This window comes from Tyto alba, unplaced genomic scaffold (assembly GCF_018691265.1).
Source record: "Tyto alba isolate M040663 unplaced genomic scaffold, T.alba_DEE_v4.0 Super-Scaffold_13, whole genome shotgun sequence".
Lineage (NCBI taxonomy): Eukaryota > Metazoa > Chordata > Aves > Strigiformes > Tytonidae > Tyto > Tyto alba.
Window position 1 is genome coordinate 4,589,882 of NW_024881275.1, and position 23,699 is coordinate 4,613,580.

Here is a 23,699-nt window from a genome sequence, read left to right on the forward strand (position 1 = left end):
CGTGTGGAGTGATTTGGATTCGCTGTGAATCGGAAATTCACGGCGAACTCTTGGGATTCGCCGAAAGGCTGAATTTGCCAAAATACCAACGGACGTCGATAAATGTTCTCCACGATAACACAATTTCCCCACTGAGGCAGAACCCTTGCGCTGCGGCCCCCCCGTCCACGCGTGACGGGCCGCGGCGGCGCGTTCAAAGCGGCAGGATTTACAACACAGCGTGTTCTTTTTCCCTCAGGTCAAACGGCTGCTCGGCCCTTCCCGCGGCACACCGGCGGGCCCCCGGTGCCCACAGAGGGTCCCTTCAGGAGGGGGTGAGACCTTTTCGGAAAGCCCCGCGCCCCTCAGGGACCGCCGTTACCGGCGCCGGGCGGAAGCGGCGCTTCCGGCTGCCCCTTCCGGCTTCACAACCCCCCCAGCTCTGCGCATGCGTAGATGCGTTGCCAGACCTCCGGGGGGGGTGAAAGAGCCTATGGCGCATGCGCGATGTGCAGCCGTAGACCCACACCACACACACCCTCCTCCCCCCCCCGCGAATGTCGCCCCGCTCCCTCCGCTGATCCCCCGCCCGTCTGTCCGTCCCCTCCGCCCCGTTTCTCTCCCGCGGTGGGCACCGACCCCTCCGCTCCGTCAGTCAGCGCCTCGGCGGCGACAGCCCGCGTCACGTGGCCGGCGCCCCGCCCTCCACCGGCTGCCCTCCGCGGCGCCTGTCTGGGCTCACGCGGGAGGGGCCGGCGGCGGCAATTAATCAACCGTTGCAACCGGGGGCGTAACGGCAGGCGCGGAGGGTGGTGGTGGTGGTGGTGGTGGTGGGGGGGGGGATTGGCCGCCGAAGTGCTGTCTGTCCGCACCGCGGGGTCCGCGTCCTTCGCGTCCTCCGCCCTGCCCGCGCAGGCAGTTGGTGGACAGCTCTAGGCGGGCCTCGGGCGCAGCGGGGTCCTGGCGCGACCTCCGGCGGAGAGGCGTGCGCCGGGCGGGAGCGGCGGCGGCGGCGGATTTATGTGCTGGGCGCGGGGCCGGGCCGGGCGGCTGGAGCGGCGGCGGCGGCGGCGGGACCGGGCACCATGGTGAGCGGGGCAGCGCGGGGGGGGGGGGGGCTGTGAGGGAGGAACCTGGCAGCGAGGGTGCGGCGGCTCGGCGCTGTGAGCTCCTACACCCCTCCAACCCCCCCGGTGTTTGTGGCCTCCTGAGGCGGTTTGGTGACACCCCCCCCCCCCCCTTTGGTCTCTGTAGCTAAACGCTTCTTTATATGTCACCGCGCCGACGCGTTTTTAGCCTCCTCCCCCGCGGTGGTCACGGCCCCTCTTTGCCCCTCTCCCAGTGACAAGCCGTTGCCGCGGGCCTCAGGGGTGTTTTCATAAAGATACCGCACGGTCTCTGCGCTTCTCAAACTCGCCTGCTGTATGTCACGTAATTTAACCACCCGTGGTCTCGATTGTCTCTAGAAACCTTCGACAAACGCTCTGGATTTTTTTTTTTTTTTCTTTTTTTTTTTTTGATGGTTGCTGGTTCATTTTCAGAGCTCGGCGTCACCTGGCTGTGCTGTGGCAGCATGCAAGTGTGTTGGGCTTGTGAAAAATCCTGCCTCGGGTTACTTTCCTTGACAGATGTTTCGGCACAGACGCAGCTTACTGTGCCCGGTGTAAGACGTGGTAAAGGAACTTGTGGTATCGACAGGAGCAGAAGAGCACGGATTGACTAGTGTGATTGCTGCTCATGGCATAAGCTTGTTGTGTATATGTAGCTTAAATAGTGGAGGCTATTTCATGAATGGCCCTCCACTATAAAGGTTTGCTGAATTTTGTAGTAAGGGGCTTAGTTACCATTTAAAACATTGGTGTTGTTTGGTTCTACTTCTAACGTACTTGTCTTACAGATATGAGATGTGTGGAGTACCATAGGGATACGTGAGTGTGGGTATAAAACCCTATTTTATATATGCCATTAATACATATATTTTTCTTCTATACGGACATAAATGTCAATGTGTCATTTGAACTATGGCAACATAGTGCTTGTTCAAAGGACGGAAGTCTTGCTTAGCCAATACACTTTAGAGTTGTATTTGAGTGAAGGCTGACTTTTAACTCCTCTAATACTTAAATATTTAATCAGCTGATTCTACTAAGGTATTTTTTTATTATATATTTTTTGAATTCTGGAAGGAACTGTGTAGTTTTTTTTTCCTCCATTCTTTTTTTTTCTCTGTTTTATTTTTTGTAGAGGTTAATCAAAAGGTCTTGAGAAGTTCCTGCCATTTGTAGGAGTGCATGTGTGCTATCATCTAGCTCTGTTTTTGAAGCTACTTTTGGAAAGTTGCAAGCAAATACAACATTTCCTCTCAGTGCAGGCCCTTATTTAAATAAACTGAGTGCTTGCTTCTGTTGCCTGATGGGGTTGAAAAATCAGGTCCAGTTTTCTTTGCTAGTTGCTGGCAGTGTGGACAAATAATCTTTGTGTGAGATTCCATGACGTAAGCAAAGTGAAAAGATTGTTGTCTACTTTTATGTTGTTTAGAATCTGTATTCTCCTGTTCCAAAGCAACAGGAGAATGAAATGTTCATCAGTTCCTTTTGCATCAAGAGGCTTATAAATCAAGTCACTGAAACAATTTATTGGCAGCGCTCTGCCAAGTTGGGACTGCCAGGCCTCATCTGTGTAGTTTCACTTCAATTTATGCTCACATCTTTAAGCTGTGCACAATTGTCCTAATACCATGTAAGGCCATGATGTTTTAGATTGTTCAGCAGAGTTGTTAAAGATTTTTCACTTTTTATGCTTGGAGTGATTTCTATAATGGCAAAGCCTGCTATTTGTAAAGCAAATGTTCTTGGAGAGTGAGAGCTTCCATAGTTCCTACTTGTGCTAATCAGGGAGGTATGGGTAAATTAGATTTTTAAAGTCTTTTAACAATAATAATATACTATAAGCTTGTTTTATCCCTTGTAGTAGATCAGTTCTCTAAACTAGATTTCTCATAATTTAATAGCACGTTGGGTATATGTTGGTTTTCTGCACATTCTGTATTGGCTTCTTCACTAATAATGATAATTCTGCAATTTTATAAATGCTGTTCTTCTGGTCATGGGATTTTTATAGCAGTAACTTGATTTGCCTGGTGATGACTAGTGCTGTAATCTTTGTGCTTAGAGAGCATCAGTAGAAAAAGAAGCAAGACTGTCAGATAAAATGGAATTGGCTGACTGTAATGTAGTTTCGGTTTTAAACAGAACACCTTGTTTCCAAGGGAGTCGTGCTCCCTCCATCTAGCAGTTTACAGCTGTCCTTTGAGTATATGGAAAGACACTGGTCAAAGGAGAAGTGACCTTTGGGTGGAAAGACCCACGAAAGTGAGCAGTTTGGTGGTAGTCTTGAATCCCGTGTATGTTCTTCAAGCCACTTTATGCAGCTTTTGGTCATCTCTGCTGTGTTGCTAAACAGTGATAGGTGCAGGAAAATACAAATTCAGGGAAAACTTGGCCATAAAAAAAAGAAAAAAGAATCCTAATTTTGAAGAGGTTTCTTGGCATAGTTTTTCTTCCCCAAATTAGCCGTATGAATCTCTGATTTTACAGTTGTAAGATTTGAACTGCTTCAGGTTGTCAACTATATAAGATATCATTCTGACTATAGATATTTTGTGGAAGTAGTCTTTTTCACAGGAAGCATTCATTTTAAGACTTTGCACAGTGAGCTCACTTTTTTTTTCTTGACCATCCTGTATAATGTTTTTTACTGTTAGCAAACACTTTTGAATTACATTTATGTTTCAGGAGAGCACCATCTTGCCTTTGCAAGCTGCAGCTTGAGCATGGACATGCACATATGGAGAATATTTTGCATATGGAAAATTCTCATCTAATAGCAAGAACAATAATGTGTCACTGATTAAATGGCATTTCAACTAGGTTGTATCGATTTAGCTTCTCGGCTTCACAAATACCACTTGCAGAAGATAAGAGTATTCGTTATATTCTCCTAGACATCTTGATGGTTGCTACAAATATAAAAGCTTTTCCATTTCTTACTTGAAAATTCACAACCTTATTAGTATGTTTGTGTGCTACCACTGAAAGAGATTGATATGCCCTGAGTTAACACCTACAGAATACTCCAGTGCACTTGTGTAAAAATCTTATTTTTACAAGACTTAACAGTTCAGAAAGTAAGTAGCTGGCATTGCATTTGTGAAGGTGAAGTTGTAAATTGGATTCTACTAGCTGCTTTTTCAGGCACGCACTTGTATTGCTACTGCAATCCTGATGCATGCAACAGTTGGCTTCAGCTCAAGGCCCTCGTCTTGCAGTGGAGGAGATGGTGGTTGTTTGAGAACAGGTGGTTTCAAAGTCCTGGGTAAAGCTAGGTGTTTCAATTATTTGTAATACCTAGGTATGTGGTAAAGGAAAAATCTTGGCCTGTTACTACAGGTGTGAGAAGATAACCTTGGACAAGGTCAAAATGAGGAGACTGGAGTGGTGTTTTGGCATAAAACTATTAACTTTGTTTATCTTTGCTCTGCATGTTCTGTAAATCAATTCATGATGAAAAGAAAAATGTCCTTTAGGCAGAAGTACTTTTAAAAATTTGTTTGGTTTTTTTTGGTTACTATTCTGAGATAACTGTTGATGTATTATAAGTAACACCTAACTTGTAGATAAGAGTATTGTAACTTTATCTTAATTGCTTATTCTTACTTTTTGTTCTTCAAATTATCAGCGTCTCCAGGTATGTAGTGTAAAAGGCGTAGACTGCAAAAACCACAGTCTAGGCTATAGTTTGTACAACCTTATACTGTTGCCTTTTGGACCTCTCATCTTTTTTTCACAGTTTTAAGAAAGCTGACAATCTTCCCCTCAGTGTCGCTGCTAACACTTCTCTTGTAGACCACTAGCATTCTCTGTTATGTTTTATTAAAAGCTTTCTTGTAAAACATGTGCTGTGTTGCACAAGAAAAAGTAAGAATGCCTTACTTAGTGAAGGACCTGGAACTGGGCACAGTGCTCAAGACTTAAGATACCTCTAACCAAAGACCTTCCTCTGTCACAGAAACACAGCCAGACTGCAGTTTATTTGACAGTGTAATCCCTATGTGGTTGCACTATTTAGGTCTCATTTTCAACCACAAAGTTGGTTGCCAACCTCTGTTTTGCAGAGAAACTGACTTAACTGTCTTAAGTAGTTGTATTTTCTTTGGGCTGAGTGCTTCTCAGCATTATAAAGGTTGACAGAAGTGTCTCTGACCAGTGAGATAGTGACTTCTGTCTACACTGTCTTGAATTTGGATTTCAAATTCCAAGCTGCAAAGCTGAAGTGTCATAGGGTCATGGATGTATGTAGAATTAGAGTGACGAAGGTCTTACGAAATGGATTCAAAGAATGTAATTTTCTGTGAGCTATTCTGTAACTGCAGACACTTTTTATTTAATGTGTGAAGCAGTTCCTCATCTCTTAAGAGATGAATAGTTATTCTATTACTTTTGAGTCAAGCTTGTTAATGATTGCGTGCTCAATTACTTTTATCTGAGATCACATGGGTTGATGGGTCTTAGGTTTTGTTCACGAGAGGCACTCAAAACTCACATGTGATTATGGACTTTGACCTTGAGCATCTTCTTCCACAAACATGTATACTCTGTTAAACAGGGCTAGATTTTTTTGTTTGTAAGTTGTGGATTTTTGGCTAAATTCTAAACTCTGTGTTTTCTAATTTAGAGTATGGCAAGTAGAGGATATGATACCTGTGGCAACCAACACCTAATCTTCATTCATGATCCTGAAACAAATAATTTTGAATTTAAACTGGTATTAGTGGTAATGGGAAGACTTAAAAGTATGTGAGAGACTTGATCTAGACAGTGCCTGGATTGGAACGAACCCTGTGTTTTGTGATTTTATGTGTGTGTGTTGTGTGGGGGCAGAAGATGTGTTCGAGTGTTATGAGATAATTCAGGTTGTACATTTCTCCAGAGTGAATTAATAAATATAGAAGTAGTGTGTAACCACATACAGGTGAAAGAGTAGATTTGGCAAAATGTGCTTTGCACGCAGCATGTAATTTTGAGTGGGCATATCGCTTACTGTATTTCTGTGCCATGTGGTCTTGGCTGATTGCAAGAAGATTAATGCAGTGAATTTTTTTTAATTTCATGTGACAGCTTTACTTTGTTAACATATTGCTTGTGGTTGATTACTAACCTTCAGGAATCGTGAGAAAAATGACCTGATCAAATGAGTGGGAACATCCATTTTTTAATTGCTTGAAGTGCAGAAAAATACCAGAAGGATATTTACCACAAAGTCAGATTTAAAATTAAGATTAGAGATACCATTGTTACTTTTAATTTTTTTTTTTTCAATGGCTTAAGATTTTCTGTGTTGCTTTGAGTTGTAAGCTGAAATATTTCTGCAGGCATTTCTGTTTTTGAGAAATACAGCAATAACCTTTATGGGTGCGAGTACAGTGAATTCCTTCTGAATGAGGGTGGGGAGGATGTCGAGAGACATTCGGTGGGTTAAGAGGAAATAATCCTGATGATTTCAGTTACAACTTGCAGCCTTCACTTCAGTAAAGAAATGGATTTTGAAGGTGCACTTTTTAAGTGTGTTGACTTGTAAGCATTTTAGCTCAATTAGTGGACCTGCTACCCTGTGTAAAAAATAACTGCCTTGATTTGCATTATTTTCCCTCCTGTTATCTTGATTTGAAAAGGCATTTTCTTTCTCTTACAAATAGGAAGACCTAGGAATAATTGAAGAGACATGCTAGCACCTGATTTTGAATTCCTTCTAATAAAACCATTATTCCAGAGAAATATTACTGTAACTTTATGCTGAGATATTGAATTCTGAGGATCGTGGCTTAATAGACAGTCTAGATGGAGGTGCAGTGGTTTCTCACACTGAGTGGAAGTGGTTAGGCTTATTGTGAGGTGGTCAGAATAAACATTTGATTTTAAAATGTGTGGTTTCTTTTGTAAACAAATTAAAGATTTTGTACTTCCTGAGCAATTTAGTAATTTAAATATAAAAAATATATTATGCAGGCTGCTTGTTTTAATAACACTTCCTTTCATTTTAAGTACACTCCCCCTTAGCTAGGGAGTTGGTTTGTGTAATCTTATGCATGGGACTCCAAGATGCAAAGAATCCCTAATAAAGGTAGAGTGTTTAAAATAATATATGTTTTGATCTCCATCCCTGGTCTTGGTGACATGGAGCATAAGCAAAAATGAGGTCTTTTTGAGGTACCTCAAACAATTGATGGTACCAGTGTAAAGGAGTGGTAGAAATTTCAAGGACGGAGGAGGGAAAGAGAGGCTTGAGTACTAAAGAAATGTAATGATATCTGAAAAAAAACCACAAAGGTGTTATTTCAAGTGATGAAAAGGTAACAAGTACTTTTATGAGATGTGTGGTAACATATTAAAAGTGTTTACAAATGGTGGAAGGTAATTTATACTATCTTAATCTCCCTCAATCTTATTTTATTAAGGATGATACTGGACACAATCATAGAATGGTTTGGGTTGAAGGGACCTTAAAGACTGTCAAGTTCCCACCCTCCTGCCCTGGTCAGGGACACCTTTCACATTACCTATAACATTTCATCTGCTGTATTGACACAATGTCTGATTTATTTAAATGAAACAAAAAGCATTGAAGGGAGAAAAGAGAACTTAGCACAAATATTTAAGACCAAAGAAGATACTGCTGGTGAGGAGGGGGAAGGTTGAAGAAGAGTGGTGGATGCTGTAGGTTAACAGCCAGTTGCATAGCAGGTGTTGACACCATGTATGACCATAGGATCCTCTCTGAGGTTCAAGGACTGCTAGGAAGGGACAGCATCCACCTGACCAAGTGGATCAAAAGCATCTTTGCTAACAGGTTGACCAAACTGATATGGAGGGCTTTAGACTAGGACTGAAAGAGGAAGGAGGTGATGACTTGCAAATCAAGAGGAAAAAGTGGTGGACGGGGTTGTTAAGCAAAGGATGCTGGGTGTTGTGGAGGGGAGTCCTTGAAAACAGCTAAACAGGTCAGAAGGGGGATCACACAAGTGTGTAACCGCAAACAAGGAAGTAGCTGTACAAAGATAATGAGGCTAGCACTGTGAGGGAGAAGCACTTACCCCTCTTCTTGGAAACTGGCACACCTGGGTGCATCTCTGACCTGCCTGTACACTAATGCATGCAGCATGGGAAGAAGATGGGAAAGTAGGTGGCTGTGTGAAGCTGCAGAGCTACGATGTCATTCATGGAACAAAGATGTGATGGGATAGCTCATACAATTGGAGTGCTCCCATGGACGGATGTATGCAGGCCCTTTCAAATGACTGGCTGGGATAGTGAGGAGGAGGACTTGCTCTTAAGTGAAAGAGCAGCAGTGATGCATGGAGGTCTGCCATGGGATGGATAATGAACCATCTGAGAGCTTATGGGTAAGGACTAGAGGGCAGAGCAACATGGGTGATGTTGTAAGTGTCTGCTGTAGATAGCCTTAATCATGAAGAAGTAGAAGATAAGACCTTCTACAGACAGTGGGAAGAATTGTCAGGTTTCCAGACACTGATTCTGTAGGGTATTTCAGCTACCTTGGCATCTCCTGAAGAGGCAACACAGAAGGGCACAATCAACCCAGGAGATTTTTTTGTGTGCTTTCATGGCAGTTGCCCAACACAAGTGAATGAGCAGCTTGTGATGAGAGGTGCTCTGCTGGACCTCAGGCTTGCAAACAAGGAAGAGCTGGCTGATGATGTGAAGGTCATGCAGCCTTTGCTGCAGTGACTGTTGAATAGTAGAGTGCAGGATCCTGAGAGAAGGAGATGAGGCAAGTAGCAGGTTCACAATCCTAGACTTTGGAAGAGCAGACTTTGGCCTCATTAGACCTCAGCTTAGAAGAATCCTGTAGAGAGAAGAGCGGTCTGGGAAAGCTGGTGGACTTTCAGGATCACCTCCTGCAAGCTCAGGAACAGTCCATCCTGATGTACATGATGAACATGGAGCTCATGACAAAATTCAGACATAGTAAGGAAGTATGCAAGAGGTGGAAGCAGGGTCAGGTCATCCAGGAGGAATATGGAGAAACTGTCTTGTGCATGCAGGGGTAGGGTTAGGAAAGTCAAAGGCCACCTGAAACTGAGTTTGACATGGAACCTGAATGGCAACAAGATGACCTTGTACAAGTATATGAACAGCAAATATATTATGATGGCAAACACGGGCCTGCTGCTGACTGGGACATGGCAAAGGACATGAGAAAGAGTAAGATACTAATGCTGCCTTTGCCTTGGTCTTTGCTGATAAAGCTTGTCTTCAGTAATCCCAGGCTTCTGAGACTGTTAAGAGAGCCTGGATCAATGAAGGCTTACCCTCCATGGAAGACTATCATGTTAGGGACCATTTAAACAAATTGTAGATACACAGGTCTGTAGGTCCTGGTGGGATTGACACACTAGTTCTGAGGGAGTGGCCAGTGTTGTTGCAAGGTCACTCTTTGCTCACCCTCACTCTGTGAAAGGTCATGACAATCAGGGGAGGTTGCTGAAGACTTCAGAAGTCAAGTGTTACTTCTGTCTTCAAGAAATGATGTCTTGGTTTGGGCTGAAATAGAGTTAATATTCCTTTTCAGGGACTAGATGAGTGCTGTGTTTTGGATTTAGCTTTGGGTTTGGTATGGGAAGAATGCTGATAGCACACTGATGTTTTCAGCTGCTGCCGAGACTTCAAGGACTCTCCGACTCCTCATGTCCTGCCCGTGCCCAAGGGCACAGGGAGCAGGGAGGGAGCATGGACAGAGCACCAGACCCTCATTGTCCAGTGAAATGTTCCATATCATGGCACGTCATGCTCACTGTACAGAGCAGGGGTGGTGGGGAGGGGGCTCTCTCTCTCTCTCTCGCTTCCGAGATTGCGATTGTGGGATCTTGGTATCTCGGGGTCGCTGGCCGGGAACGGGCTGGATGTTGGTCAGCGGGTGGGGAGCAATTGCATTGTGCATTGCCTGTTTATATATTTCTTTTTCTTCCCTATCATCATCATTGTTTTCATTTTATTGCCGTTATTAAACTGTTCCTATCTCAGCCTGCGAGTCTCCCTTCACCCCTCTAATCCCTCCCCCATTCCCAGGTGGGGAGGGGGAAGGGAGGGTGACCAGCTGCGGGGGTGGGTTGCCAACCAGGCCCAAACCACAACAAATGAGAATATGAGAATTAAAGGCTGGTCAGCCTCCCCCTTGATCCCTGAGGTGATAATAAAGCAGATAACCCTGGAAACTAAATCCAAGCATGTTAAAGACAAGATGGGTTTGGGAGTAGTCAGCTTGGATGTATGAAGGGAAAGTCATTCTTGACCAACTTGATAGCATTCTGCAATGAAATTACTAGCTTGGACAAGGGGAAGAGTGGATAATGTTTATCTTAAGTTTAGCAAGGCTTTCAGCACTGTTTGCTATAACACCTTTGCAGAGAAACTGATGAAGTAATGGACAAGGTAAGTGATCAGTGAAGTGGACTAAAAGCTGTCTGAGGTGCTGAGCTGCTGTTGTGGTTAGTGGCACAAAGTCCAGCTGGAGGCCAGTCACTAGTTATGTGCTCTGGGAGTTGATACTGGTGCCAGTGTTACTTGGCATCTTCATTAATAACCTGGAAGATGGAAGAGAGTGCACTCTCAGCAAGTTTGTGGATGGTACAAAACTTGGAGTGACTGCTGTCAGGTAGTTGTGTTGCCATTCTGTGGGACCTCTATAGACTGGAGAAGCAGATCAGCAGGCATCTTCTGCAGCTCAGCAAAGTGAAATGCCAATATTCCTGAGAAGGAATAAGGCCAGGCACCAGTACATGCTGGGGGCTATCCACTTGGAAAACGATTTGGCAGAAAAGGACCTTGGCTTCTGGAGATCATTAAGTTGACCGTAAGCCAGCAGTCGGCCCTTGTTGCAAAGGCCAACAGCAGCCTGGGCTGCCTTATGTTGAGAATCACCAGCAGGCTGACAAAGGTGCTCACCTCTGCTCAGCACTGGTGGGAGACTGGAGTGCTGCATCTGATTTTGGGTTCCCCAGTACAACAGGGACATGGGCTTACTGGAGAGAGTCCAGTGCAGGGTCACAAAGATGAAGAGACTGGACCATCTGTCATACAAGGAGAGGTTGAGAGAGCTGGGACTGTTGAGCCTAGAGAAGGTTCAAGAGGCATCTTATCCACGTGTATAAATACCTGGTGGGAAAGCTGGAGCAAGGCTGTTGTCACTGGTGTCCAGTGAAAGAACAAGAGGCAATGGGCACAATATAGAATATTCCATTTAAACATAAGAAAGAAAAAAAAGCTACTTAAGGATGGTCAAAGACTGTCACAGGTTGCCCAGAGAGGTTGTGGAGTGTCTGTCCTTGGAGACATTCAAAACCTGACTGAACTCATGGTTCTGAGCAATCAGCTCTAGCTGACCCACTTCTTAGTGGTGGAAGTGTTGTGGAGGCTCTCAAAATAAACAGGACGTAATTAAAGTTTATTTTAGGTACAATCTAAGCAATTAGGCACTCCAGCAATTAATAAATTAATCCAAATGTCTCTGAGAGGAAAAACTATTACTGCACAATCAATTAAAGGAATAGCTAGGCTTTAAAGACAACCCAGAGCACTCAATCACTCACCTGAAAAGTCATGGCAACTGTACAGCTCCAGAGGGGACTAGCTCAAAATGGCTCCCCCAGGGGACTCCGTTTCTACTTGAACTGAGTCTGATCTGTGGTCAACATCAGCCCTTACTGGCTGAGGGCCCCAATTATTGTAAAAACCTGAGAACAAGGATGCAAAAAAAAACAAAAAAACCCCCAACAAAACGAAACCAATCAGCAGCTACTGTGCCTCAACAGCCAGGAGGTTGGACTAGTTTATCTCCAGAGGTTCCTTCCAACCTCAGCTGTTTCACTATTCTGTAAGAATTTCTCTTTCCTTTTGCAAACTTCTGGTAACAATAATGTGTTGTTAAATTTCCCCCAAGAGAACAGGTATCCTAGGAGGGAGAGGATGTGTTTGAACAATGGCAGCACTTCATGCTGTGCTGCTAGTGAGGTGTTCTTGAGGGATGAATCTTAATTCTTCCTTTGGGGAATATTGGAGAAAATGTTTCTCAAGTGTATGAGCTAATCGGTGTTTTATTTGCCAGTGGCTAATTGCATACTGCTTCCATATGTAGAAATACTTTTGCCTCTTGACCTTATATAGCACATTGCATTAGTGCAAAGGTAGTGAAGTGTAATTCCCATCTTCTACAACTGTAGAGGGAAATGCATTATCTTCAAATTATTGTTAGTAACTAGCAGTATCTAAAACTTGATAGCTAAGAGTGAAGGTGAACATGCCACCACTTAAATGTGGCATTTATGTGCTGACTGAAAAAGTGTATTTCTCTCTATGAGAAAGTTTTCTGAAAAACAGTTTAAAAGAGTGGAAATAGCTTAGTTGTTTGATTCTTAGTGTCCTTTCACATGCCTGTTTTTGTAAATTTCCCTTGCATATCTGTTTGATACTTTTTACTATTGTTTGTGATGTTTTAAGCATGAAAATCTTGCTTGTAAATAGAGGAAATATGGTGTGCACACTTCATGCTTTTTTTTTTTTTTTAACACGGTGTAAGTATTGGTAGAATTTCATGTGCAAGATAAAAGTAATGTGATGGAAAATTTCACTTGTTATTTAGCTTTAAAAGTTTAAAGTTGCTTTATTTAAAAACAACAACCAATACCCAGAATTAAAGCTTGCTGAGTGACTGGGAATGAGATTGCTGCTGACTCTGCTGAAGTGCCAACTCCTGATCAAGGATTGGAAGTTGAAGTGAACCTACTCTGATTTCTGTGTGCCCTTGCCTCCCTTCCCCACCTGTGCCTGTAGTTCAGTGAGGAGCACATGCTCTGCACTTATCAGAGGCTGAAATTTTGTGACGTGGATATTGTAAATTATTGTTAATTCCAAGGGGTTTGTGTGGTGTCAGCTGTTAAATCATGACAGAACTGCCGAGACCACAAAACCCAAGATTGTAATCAGTGATGTGATTTTTAAGGCATAATGTCTTGTGAAATGCCACATCCACATGTGGCCATAGGGTCTGTGAAACAGGAAATATAGGTTACTGACCTCATGACCTGGCAATGCCTTTTCCCTTTGATGAACTATATAACTGATTACAGCAATTTCCAGGGGATTTCTTGAAAACTGATAAAGTATTTATTTTCCCCCCTCCAGTTCATAAAGAACCAAAAAGTGTTATGCCTACCATACAAGGTGTTCTTAATTTTTTTTTTTTTAAAGGTACTTCAGCACTTTTGTAAAACACATAATGACTTGTTATTAACTTATTCCTTTACAGGGTGTGATAGGTGTACAGTTGGTGGTTACCATGGTAATGGCTAGTGTCATACAGAAGATCATACCTCACTATTCTCTTGCTCGTTGGCTTCTCTGTAGTGGCAGGTAAGATAAGAAACAGTTGCTATAGGGTGTGTGAATATGGTAATGCAATTATGCATTAGAGAAGTAACAGTAAAACAAACTAATTTAGGTTGTTTTCTTGAAAAGTAATTAATCTGCTGTTCTTAAATTTATTACCATAGCATTGTGACACTTGACTTACAGGCTCAAGATATAAAGAGAGTGTTGCTATAAAAGAACAGACCTGTTTATTGCTATTAATTGTATCAGTCATAAAGTTAGTTGTTGTCCAGCTATTATATTATTAAATGCCCAAGCTACATACTTTAATATTAGAAAGCTGAACTGAATACAAGACACTGAAGAACGGAAGGATTTTTTTCTCGGTGTTCTTGATAATCCACCTGCTGATTAGCTTTGCATATAAAGAGTGCTTAGGTATTTATTAAAAATTCTATTTTTTTTTTTAATACTTCACAGGCCAGGATTAGTATAAATTTCAATACACTACTTCCTCATAACAATAGATCAAACAGACATAATGAGTTGCAAGGGGAACATTCCCTGTGTGGCTGTATCTGTAATAACAAGGAGAACCAGCAGCTGTTTTGAATATAAATCAGTATCTTAAATATTAAAAGAATCATAGACACTGTGTGTTTTTCATTTGGGAGGAAAAACACTTTGTATGATTAGAAGGTAATGTGCTGTCTTTTGTAATTGTTAAAATTTTGAGAATACCTAATCTTTACTCCCTGATTTCTGAAGGAGTATCCTTGAATAATAATGTATTCCATAGGAGTCTTAACCAGTCTTTTACAATCTTCCATTGCCTTTTTTTCCTCTGCATCTCAGAATTAACAACTTTCTTCTTAAATTTCCCAGTTTTGTCACCCGAAGAGTTGCTAATAAAAAATAACTCCGAATGTTGTTTAAATGCATGTTAGTTACCACAGGTTAGGTATAATGGAAAACAGTACTTGTTAGGTGAATAATATGAACAGTAATCATACTCTTAATTCTTGTGAGAACTTTCATTGTTGACTATATCTGCAGGATATAGATTACCTTTTTTGTGCTCTAAAAAGAATATTACATTAATGAATATGAGATTGCATACCATTCATTTTTAAGGTGTTACTACCATAGTGTTTTTATCAGCAGTTATTCAAATGACATTTTCTACTTTTTTTGTCCTATTTAAAAGATTTATTTAAATTTTTGTTTCAAAATTTAAATATTTAATTGTTCATTTTAAAGAATTGCTCAATATTGTGCCCATGTTCCTCACTGTTGTGAAGTTTTCACTTTCTGTGTTCTTGTTCTAAGGCATGCTTTATGCCAGTGATAGGGAGAGGTTTGCTGTTCAAATATTTTTCATAATCCTTTTCTGCTTTTATCTTTGCACACCTGCAGATTGATAAATACATAAAGCAGGATTTCTGCACTTGTGCTTATGGAATTCTGCTCTCACTGAAGTCAATGGGAGTCTTATTATTGCCTTTCATGTTAGTAGCCTTGACAATCTCGTTGCTTTTCAGTGTTCTTCTATTTATCTGGTAACTATTTTAGTTCATTGTAATTTCAGTCAGTTTGAATAACTCCTGAATATAAGAATTATGTAAAGAGCCAGAAATACTTCTCCGTTCCAGAAATAAAAACAAGTCAGAAGCTTCACTGCAACAAGAATTTGAATTTTAATGGCCAAAAGAAAAACAGTTTTCTTCTTAGTTTAGCTGACAAACTATCTTTTATGTTAGCTCATTTTCTTTAGTGCTGTCTTTTTGCCTACAGCGTTTTCTTTGACAGGCCTGTGTGGGTGGGGTGGTGGGGTGTTTTAAACACATGTAAAGGTTCAGGCACAGGCAGGCACACTGCTAAGCAGTCCAGCTTTCCTAGGAAAAGGTACTGCCTGCTCCTTCTTTCCTTTGTCAATATACTTTGAGTCTTTGGTTCCCAAAACTAGTTATTGGCTTAAGTGTCTTTCAAGGGCTTGGGAGGCTTTTCTAAGCAAGGTGGTATGAAATGTCTACAGATAGCCCTTACCAAATGGGAGGGAGGATAAACACATTACCAGGCAAGCCAGAAACTCTTTAAGCGGACAGTTAGTTTCAAGATGCCTGTACGTGTACATTCAAAGTCCATTAAAAATAAAAGCAGACACCTCAAAATTTAAAAGAATTGTTAGAATAGATGCACATAATGTAAATGCTTGTTTACAGAATGAACAGATCTCATTGACTGCTGAAAATCTATTTACTTAAGTTGAAAAGGAAGACAGACTTTTTCAATCAGTGCTATTTTCAGAGCTTGAGAGGAATTTGAATATTTGTATTTATTGAAGTCAGTGAATTCACAACCTAAGTATCTGCATAGGCTTTTGCATTTTTAACTAATAAAACATTCTCTACCAAAATGTTACTTTGAAGTTGCTCATCTAGGTTTTGTTTTCAGGCCACTTCAGGAAGACAGGAGAAAATGGATGTTTTGTTGTGCATTTATTTATGACCTTCATTCAAATTAACCAGGGCGTATCTGTGCTGCTGTTGCTATTCAGACTAACTTTGATATCTCAGAGCTACAGAGGAATCAATAGTGGGATCTCAGTTTTAAACACATATAAGCTTAAGCAGATATGAACTACATTTTTTTTTAGCTCTACCTTTATGAAAATGTTTGTTCAGATCTTTAGGTTTTGAGAGTTCAAATATGAGGTGTGTAGGGTTTTTAACTATAAAATCCCCAAACTATTGTATCCTATTAGTTCTAATTAGGAGTCATTTGCAACATAATTCTGTGTTCTAATTAAGTGCAAATTGTGGTTTAAGTGTCTGATTTGTGTTGGTACACAGAACAAGGATTTTGTCTGTTCTGATATATTAGGTACTATTTCTCTATCTGTGCCGGAGAGATTTTGAAAAACTGGATTTCCAAAACAGGTAATTTTAGTCATTACAGAACTACTGGTGGTACTCTCAGCATGCCAAGTTTAGATCAGGGAGAAGGTGAATGACAAAACAGAAGAGTATTCGTCTGCTTTCACCCACTTTCTCTGGGTTGTGTGAAAGATAGGAAAAGTTAGTCTCTCCAATGTAGTTTGCCTTCTTGGATGAAAAGGTAGTTGCTCTGGTTTCTGTATGATTCTTAGTCTTAACAAGACTAAGTCTCTTTTGCAGCAAAGTTTGCAAACAGAACATTTTTCAGCTGGGACCACACATGATAAAAATCAGTGAAGCAACTTTCACTCCTAATGATGCCTCAAAAAAACCACAATAAAAATTCAGCCCCTCTTCTCCCCTTGCAAACTCCTTGTTCATGCAAAGTCTGTAGTATTTGCCATTTACAGTTTTTGAACTGGCAGTGAATTCCTTCAGTGGAAATGTATAACGTGCAATGGTGTGGATCTCTGTGATGTATTACTGGCTTGTACTGAACTTATTTTCTCTTGAAGAAATCCCAGCATCAGCTGATTCTTGAGCCCAGCAGTACGTATTGACACAGGCTTGTAGAACCCCCCTATTAACCAGATTGTATTCTTGGTAATATTGCTGGCTTGAACTCTTACCTATTATGCCAGTTTCCAAGTTATTTTAAGATGATGTTCATGCTCTCTGTGCAACTGCCTGTTCAATGGTTCATTATACCAGCAATTAAACTGCTGCAATTGGGAGCCCTTTCTGAAACGTGTTTGTCACATCATTTTAATTCATTCCCACTTCCCTGTCTACAGCTAAGTTTAGTGTAGTGTCAAGGACAGTATCAGGACAGAGGGGCTAGGTCTTCTGTTTAAGATCTGCCACTCAGGCATAGGCTCAGTGATAGCATATGTTTCATTAAAATTGTACCTATTCTTTCTCATAGTTTTTATCTAGTATCTCTTGCAGCATGTGTGGACTCCTGAAGTGTCCATGCCATCATAAGGAAGATAGATGATGTATAATATTGCTTGTTGTGGCTGCTTGTATTTAGGACTGTTTCTGATTTCTACATAAGTCTTGTAACAGTGGACTTCCCTCAGCATTTGTTATGTAGGCAATGTTCCATGAAGAATGACAAAATTTTTTATATTTACATGAAAGGCTGTATTCTGCAAATATATCGATGGGTAGACCAGACTGCCACTTGGGACAGGTAGCCTTTCCAAAACAGAGCTGGGAATCAGGTGTTACCAAGTGGCTTGAGGTTGTTTGAGTTTGATGTTTATTTTCCAAATCTGCATTGCTATCTTTTGAAATTGGATGTAATATAATCTCTAATTTGCCAATGTAGATTTGAATGGTCCTACTTGATGAGGGTTTCTTAACATGAGAAGTACTGGTTGTGGATTCTGTTACCATCTCTAACTATTACTCTGTGTTAACCTGTGTCACCTATTAGTGGCCCCTCCTGCTCCAGAAAAGTACTTCCATGTAAATTTCCCGAGTCTATTCCTGTTAACATTTGGGCTCATTTGTCTCAGCATTTCATAATGGAGATCAGTGACATCCTTTCCACATGTGGACAGCAACTCTCCCCTGTTGAGTGTGGAAAAGGCCTTGTTTCAGCTACTAGGGTTCTTGACATGCTTAAAAATTAAGGTAAAATGTACCATTTTAGAGACTTAACAGTCTATTTCCTCCTCAGAATTTCCTTGCCACTACTTGCCTTTTAAATAAATGAGCAACGGATGGTGCATTGACTTGTGAAAGTGGAAAAAACTTGCAGAACAGCTACATGTAAATTAGTGATTTTTTTAATAGCACTTCTAGTAGGAGTTGAAGATATCACTGATGACATGTTTAGGAAAGCAGTGTTGATGTTAGGATCTGCTCTGCCTAAGAGAAAAGACCTGGTGGTGGTTATTTGATAATAGCTATTCCAGATTCTGGAAAATTCTGTTTTTTGAGAGGTATAATTATACTTTATAAAATTGTTTAGAATATGGTTCTGATGGGTAATTATAATTATTCTAGTGAATTATTGTATATTAATTACGGTATAATTATTTTAGTGAACTTTTTCCAATATTGGTACAACCTTGTTTGCTGTATTTGATGATAACTTGAAAATTGGGTGTTTTGAGAAGTGAAGAGCTTTCACTTAAATGACAAAGAAGCAAAGCTTTCTAATTATGAATAAGCATCTCATATGCTGAAGAGAACTCAAGTTTAGCTGTGGCTGTTCAGGGCTGGTACTTGCACACAAGGTATTTTGCTTAGGTTTTGCAAATGACCAGTGTCTTAATATGCATATAGATCTGTGCTGATACATAGGTTTTTTTAAAAAAAAGACAATAAATTGCTAATACTGATATTGTTTTACTTGAGATTTTCTTTTTCTTTAGTTTACGATGGTATCAGCATCCTACTGAAGAGGAACTACGGATTCTTGCAGGGAAACAAAGAGGGAAGAGCAAAAAAGATAGGTAAATATTTGTTTTAAACTTTCTTCTTTCTTTCTCTCTTTTTTTTCAACATGATCCACATAACTTTGCTAGCCAACTTTTGTCTTTGTGCGAGTTAAAAACTGCTAGTTGTTTATGACTGCCCTTCTTGCATTAATTGTCACAGCTCTGTACTAAACTGTGCCCCTTCAGTTTAACAGAGTTGAACATGCCCAAATTGTGCAGAACTGGATGACTTCCAGTCCACAAAAGTTTAGATTTGTTTTAGTGAATGTATTTATTTGGTTGAAGACTGAGGAAAGCAAATCTTCTATAGGATTGAAGCTCCTCATCTTGAAGAAAGATTTGTGTATATTAGTTCGACAGAGGATTAGTATGAGCCACCACTCTTACACAGCTGTGAAAAAGGTAAATGTGCTCCTAGGATGTATTACGTTAGGTATATCTAGTAGAAGAGATAGGGAAATATTAATCCCCTTGGACAAGGCACTGGTGTAGAACCTTATCTGGATTACTGTGTACAGTTCTGATCACTCATTTTCAAGAATAATGAATTTGTACATGAACAGGTGAACAGAATGCTGCTAGGATCATCCAGGAAACAGAATGTATGTATTAAAAGAGGAGGCTAAAGGAGCTTAACTTATTTAACCTGGCAAAAAGACAACTGAGAGGCATGGGATAGCTGTCTATCAGCTTAAGCTGGAAGCAGATTTCTGACATTCAGTCATGAAGTTCTGGAACGGACTTAGCAGAAGTACAACTGTGACAAGAACCAAGACATCTTCACGTGGTGGAGCTGGCTATGTTGATGCAAGATTTCTGAACTGGCTATGTTTAAAACAAACCAACCCACTCCTCTTCTTTCTTCTTGGTGACAAAGGAAGTTTCCTTTAGTTCTTCTTTTATTCTAGTATGAACTCTCCTATAATTCTTAACACTTGTGTTAAACCACAAACTGCATATATAATCTGTTCAGTGTAATGTAATTTCTTTTTTTTCTGTTTCATAGTTCTTAAGCTACATGGCTAGCAACCATATTTGCCATACTTTGGAGTAAAGAATTAAGCTGTTCCTTTAATATTAAATAACTTTAATTTTATGTGTTGCAATATTCTTCCAATTCAGAAACTCATTTTATCTAACAGTTTGCTGTAACAAGTTGAGGCAAAATAATTGTGAAAAGCACTATAATTTATAACTGTTCATTTAACCAGTGATAATTATTCACATGTAAAATAACTTAAATGATGTTACTGAAGTTACACCCATAAGAGCCTTAAACAGAAAAACACAATTGCCTTACCAAATAATTATTGTACATTGCTCTTACTGCCTTTCCTCATCCTTGCCAGCCTTTTGCCATCCAAAACGTGTGTTCTCACTTTCATCAGAGCAATTCCATGCTCTCAGCTGAGTGGAAGCATGGAGTGTTAATTTGTACTGACAGCTGTAGCTTAGATTTTGTAATATTTGGAAAACTTACCATGAAACTTAGCAGGAACCTGTATCACAAGTCACCTATACATGCATTAAGTCCTTCTTCAGTTACTAAACTTCTACATTTAATGTTTCAAATGCGATGCTATGTTTTTGTGACTCTGCAGTCAAGTTTTGTTGGTGTGATTTAGTTGTTAGAAGATCGATCTAATTATCTTACTATATTAACATGTAATCAAGAGAATACAGTTGTAGTTGTGTGTACTAGGGTAAATGTCAATCACAGGGGATATGAAACTTCAGAGAAACCAAGACGGTAACGTGGAGGCTTAGATGATGCTTTCTTTGCTTTGCTGTTTTAACAACAGAATGAATAATATGCTTACTTTTTAGTCAATAAATATACCTGTGTGTCCTCTAAAGAAGCTGCTGTTGCTGGAGGAGATCTGTAAAGTAGGAATTGTTCCTGTTCAGTTGGTTTGGATGTACTGTTTTAGGTTGCACAAAATGGAATGCAGTGCTTCTTTGAGCCAAGCAGATGTGGAATGGATGTAAGAGAAATAAGGATTAATCTATTTGATTTTCCTGTGTCTCTTCAAGATAAAGAATTTACTTTGTTAAGCCCATGGTCTTGCATAATCTAGTACCTGCTCCTTACTTAACCTTTCAAATTTGAACAAATTAAAAGAGAAATGACGGAAGGAGATCTAAGCAACTTGCTTGAAAATTAGCTTTAGAAACAGCTGTAGTGTGAACTTATAGTTCATTTTACTCAATGTATATTACACTTCAGTATATTATGCTGTAGGTTATAATAGCACATGAGTATTAGACAGATCTTCTATTTCTGAATCGTTTGTGTTGTATTAAATTGTTAGGCAAATGAAAAGGTCCACAGCTACTATGAATTACATTGAATTAAAGCTGTCAATGATCCTGGGCATGTTCTGACTGTGTCTCTTGGATTATGAGTCCCTGGGATAATTAAAGTATAGGAACACCAAATTTTGTTGAGTTGAAATGGCTTCACTTATCAAAATGCTCATCTCACTCAAGATGATGGTACTCCTGGGTGCAGGCAGTAGGAAAACGTCAGAGTACAACTGGGGGTAGGGAAGCACACAGAAGCTTGCAGATAGTCAAGTGGCTGGGCAGTATTTGGGACTTGTTTAGGCTTGAGCACCTGAATTTTTGGAGTAATGCTTTAGATTCCTATCCTCAGTTTTCAGTTTGTCCTTTAAAATTCTTGTGCTTCAGATGTTACTAAGAATTAATATAACCTGAAAAAAAAAAAAACCACAAAACCCTTATTAATGCTTTCTGCTTGTATAGGAATACAAGATAAGAATCTCACACATTAGCTGAGAGGACATAATTTCTTGAAAATAAGGTCATGATACATGAATTTCTTTTTAATGCTTATGTCCCAATAACTCATCTTTCTATGGAAAATCCACCTCTCCTTTTCTAGTTTCAGAGGTGCTATCCTAAAACGTGGCAGAGTTTGCTGTCTTATTCCCCATTTTAGGAGTTTTAAGTTTTGATTTTGATTTGTTGTTTGTTTTTAACCTAACAAAACATTTTTCTGACCTGCTTTAATGATTTTTTTTTCTTTAATAATGATGAAGTAAGTTTTACCCTAGTTAATAATGGTAATCTCTCAGCCCAGTTTCATGTAACTTGACTTTGTTCAGGTTCTTTTAAGAGCATCCTGTTCTCTTCAATTTAAAGTCTAAGTTATGTGGCTTATTTTCAGGAAAGCGAAGTTCATGGTGTTAGTATGGTTTGAGAGCTTCAGATGAAAATATGGCTTTTGCTATAAATATCTCATGTTTTATGTTCTTTACGTGTATCTCTGCTGTGAAAAATTATTCCTTAAAGATGCATTGTAACCAACAATTTGAAAAATGTAGTCTAACTTCATATTATACAGAAAAGACACACTTTAGTTTATACCATATTTCAAAGATGATTCAGTGGAACTGGAAAAGGGGAGTGATGGTGCCTAGAAGAAAGGCTTCCACGTGAGGAAGAGAAGCATAAGGTTTCCTAGTCTGAGAACTGGCTGAGGGAGGGTTTTGCAACAGGTACGTGTCTAGTGTGCACAGAAGGTGGATAGGGAGTAGTAAACTTACTACTATGTTACAAGTAGGCATAAAATGACATTAATAGAGTAGATTTAAGGACTTCTCAGTTTGGGACACTTATTGTGAAACTTTGATGCCTTCAACATGCTGCACAGCTTAACAAGTTTCATACTGGTTCAGAAAGGGATTAGGCAAATTCATCTAAGATTTGAAGAACGGTGGTTTCAGAAGATGTAATCCTTGGTTTAGATTATACTCACGTTGCTTAATGCTGGAAGCCAGGTAGGGTTTAGCACTGTGAGGATCAATCCTTGGTTGCCTTTTCCTTCCATTTGTATAAGCAAGTAGCCACCTGCATGATAGGAGCAAATGAAATCTGCGTGTTACTCTTTATGAAGCCCCTGTGTGTTGCTGTCATGCTCTGCAGCAAGGGTGAAAACCTGGAACACAGCCTCATGCTGTATCGTGATGTACTCGGCCTTGTGCGTCTCCCCAAAGAGCACGATGGATTATTTCTTTTCAGGATGTACTGGATCTCTAGGATTACTAGTAATACTGTGATTTTTTTTTTTTTTTTTTTAATCTTTCTTTACATAAGCAGGTTATGAATTAAAACAGGTCTATAGTATTTCTACACATAACCTTTTAGATTAGAAAACTATCTTTAAATTGTCTTTCCTTGATGCCTTGTAGGATGGATCTTTCAGGGATCTAGGTTAGTCTAGTTCACATGATGTACTTGCTAAGCACCCTATTGTGACAAAGGCCTAATACTTTTAGGGAAGTTTGGTTTTGATTTTTTCCTTACCAGCTATCTTTCAAGATAGATTACTGCTTGTTGTGATTTCCAGTGAATGTTCAATAAATTAACACTGCCAAGTCTGCTTGTCTTGTTTACTTTCAATCTGAAGACTTTAACACTCCCATCTTCCAGCATCCTGGTCTAGACCTCAGTTAAAGAGTCTCACATTAGCTTTGATTTCTTCAGGATATCTGTATGGCAGGGGGGATATATTCTGCTCTGTAGCTGTACTCATACCACTAACCTTTTGAGACTGGGAGCTTACTGTAACACCCTGTAGCTTGCTGAACAGAGAAAAATCAGTGGGCTGAAGTAAATACTGGCCAGTGGATCTTGCCCTAATACATGCTCAGGATGCAGCATATAGGAGCTTTAAATGCATATCACAGTGGTATGTCAGAGCATTGCAAGATAAAGCTAGAAATCGTTTACATATGTAGTTGTTTCTCAAGATCTGAACTTGGATTAATGCTTTTAGCTAGCTAGATAAAAATATGTGCATTTAGCAAAAAAGTGGTCTGCACTTTTCTTAAATTTGAAATGCCATTATATATTGGAAAAAGCTT

At 40.1% G+C, this 23,699-nt stretch overlaps 1 protein-coding gene across 1 annotated transcript in view; it reads left to right on the plus strand.

Annotated features, from left to right (window-relative positions):
* The first annotated feature begins 1,024 nt into the window (after positions 1-1,024).
* The window catches only part of LOC104367031 (transmembrane protein 161B), a 43,847-nt gene continuing 21,172 nt past the window's right edge, over positions 1,025-23,699 (plus strand). The window contains 3 exon segments of the mRNA XM_042788038.1: positions 1,025-1,067; positions 13,360-13,463; positions 18,745-18,825. Coding sequence (XP_042643972.1) covers positions 1,065-1,067; positions 13,360-13,463; positions 18,745-18,825 — 188 coding nt within the window. The 5' untranslated portion in view covers positions 1,025-1,064.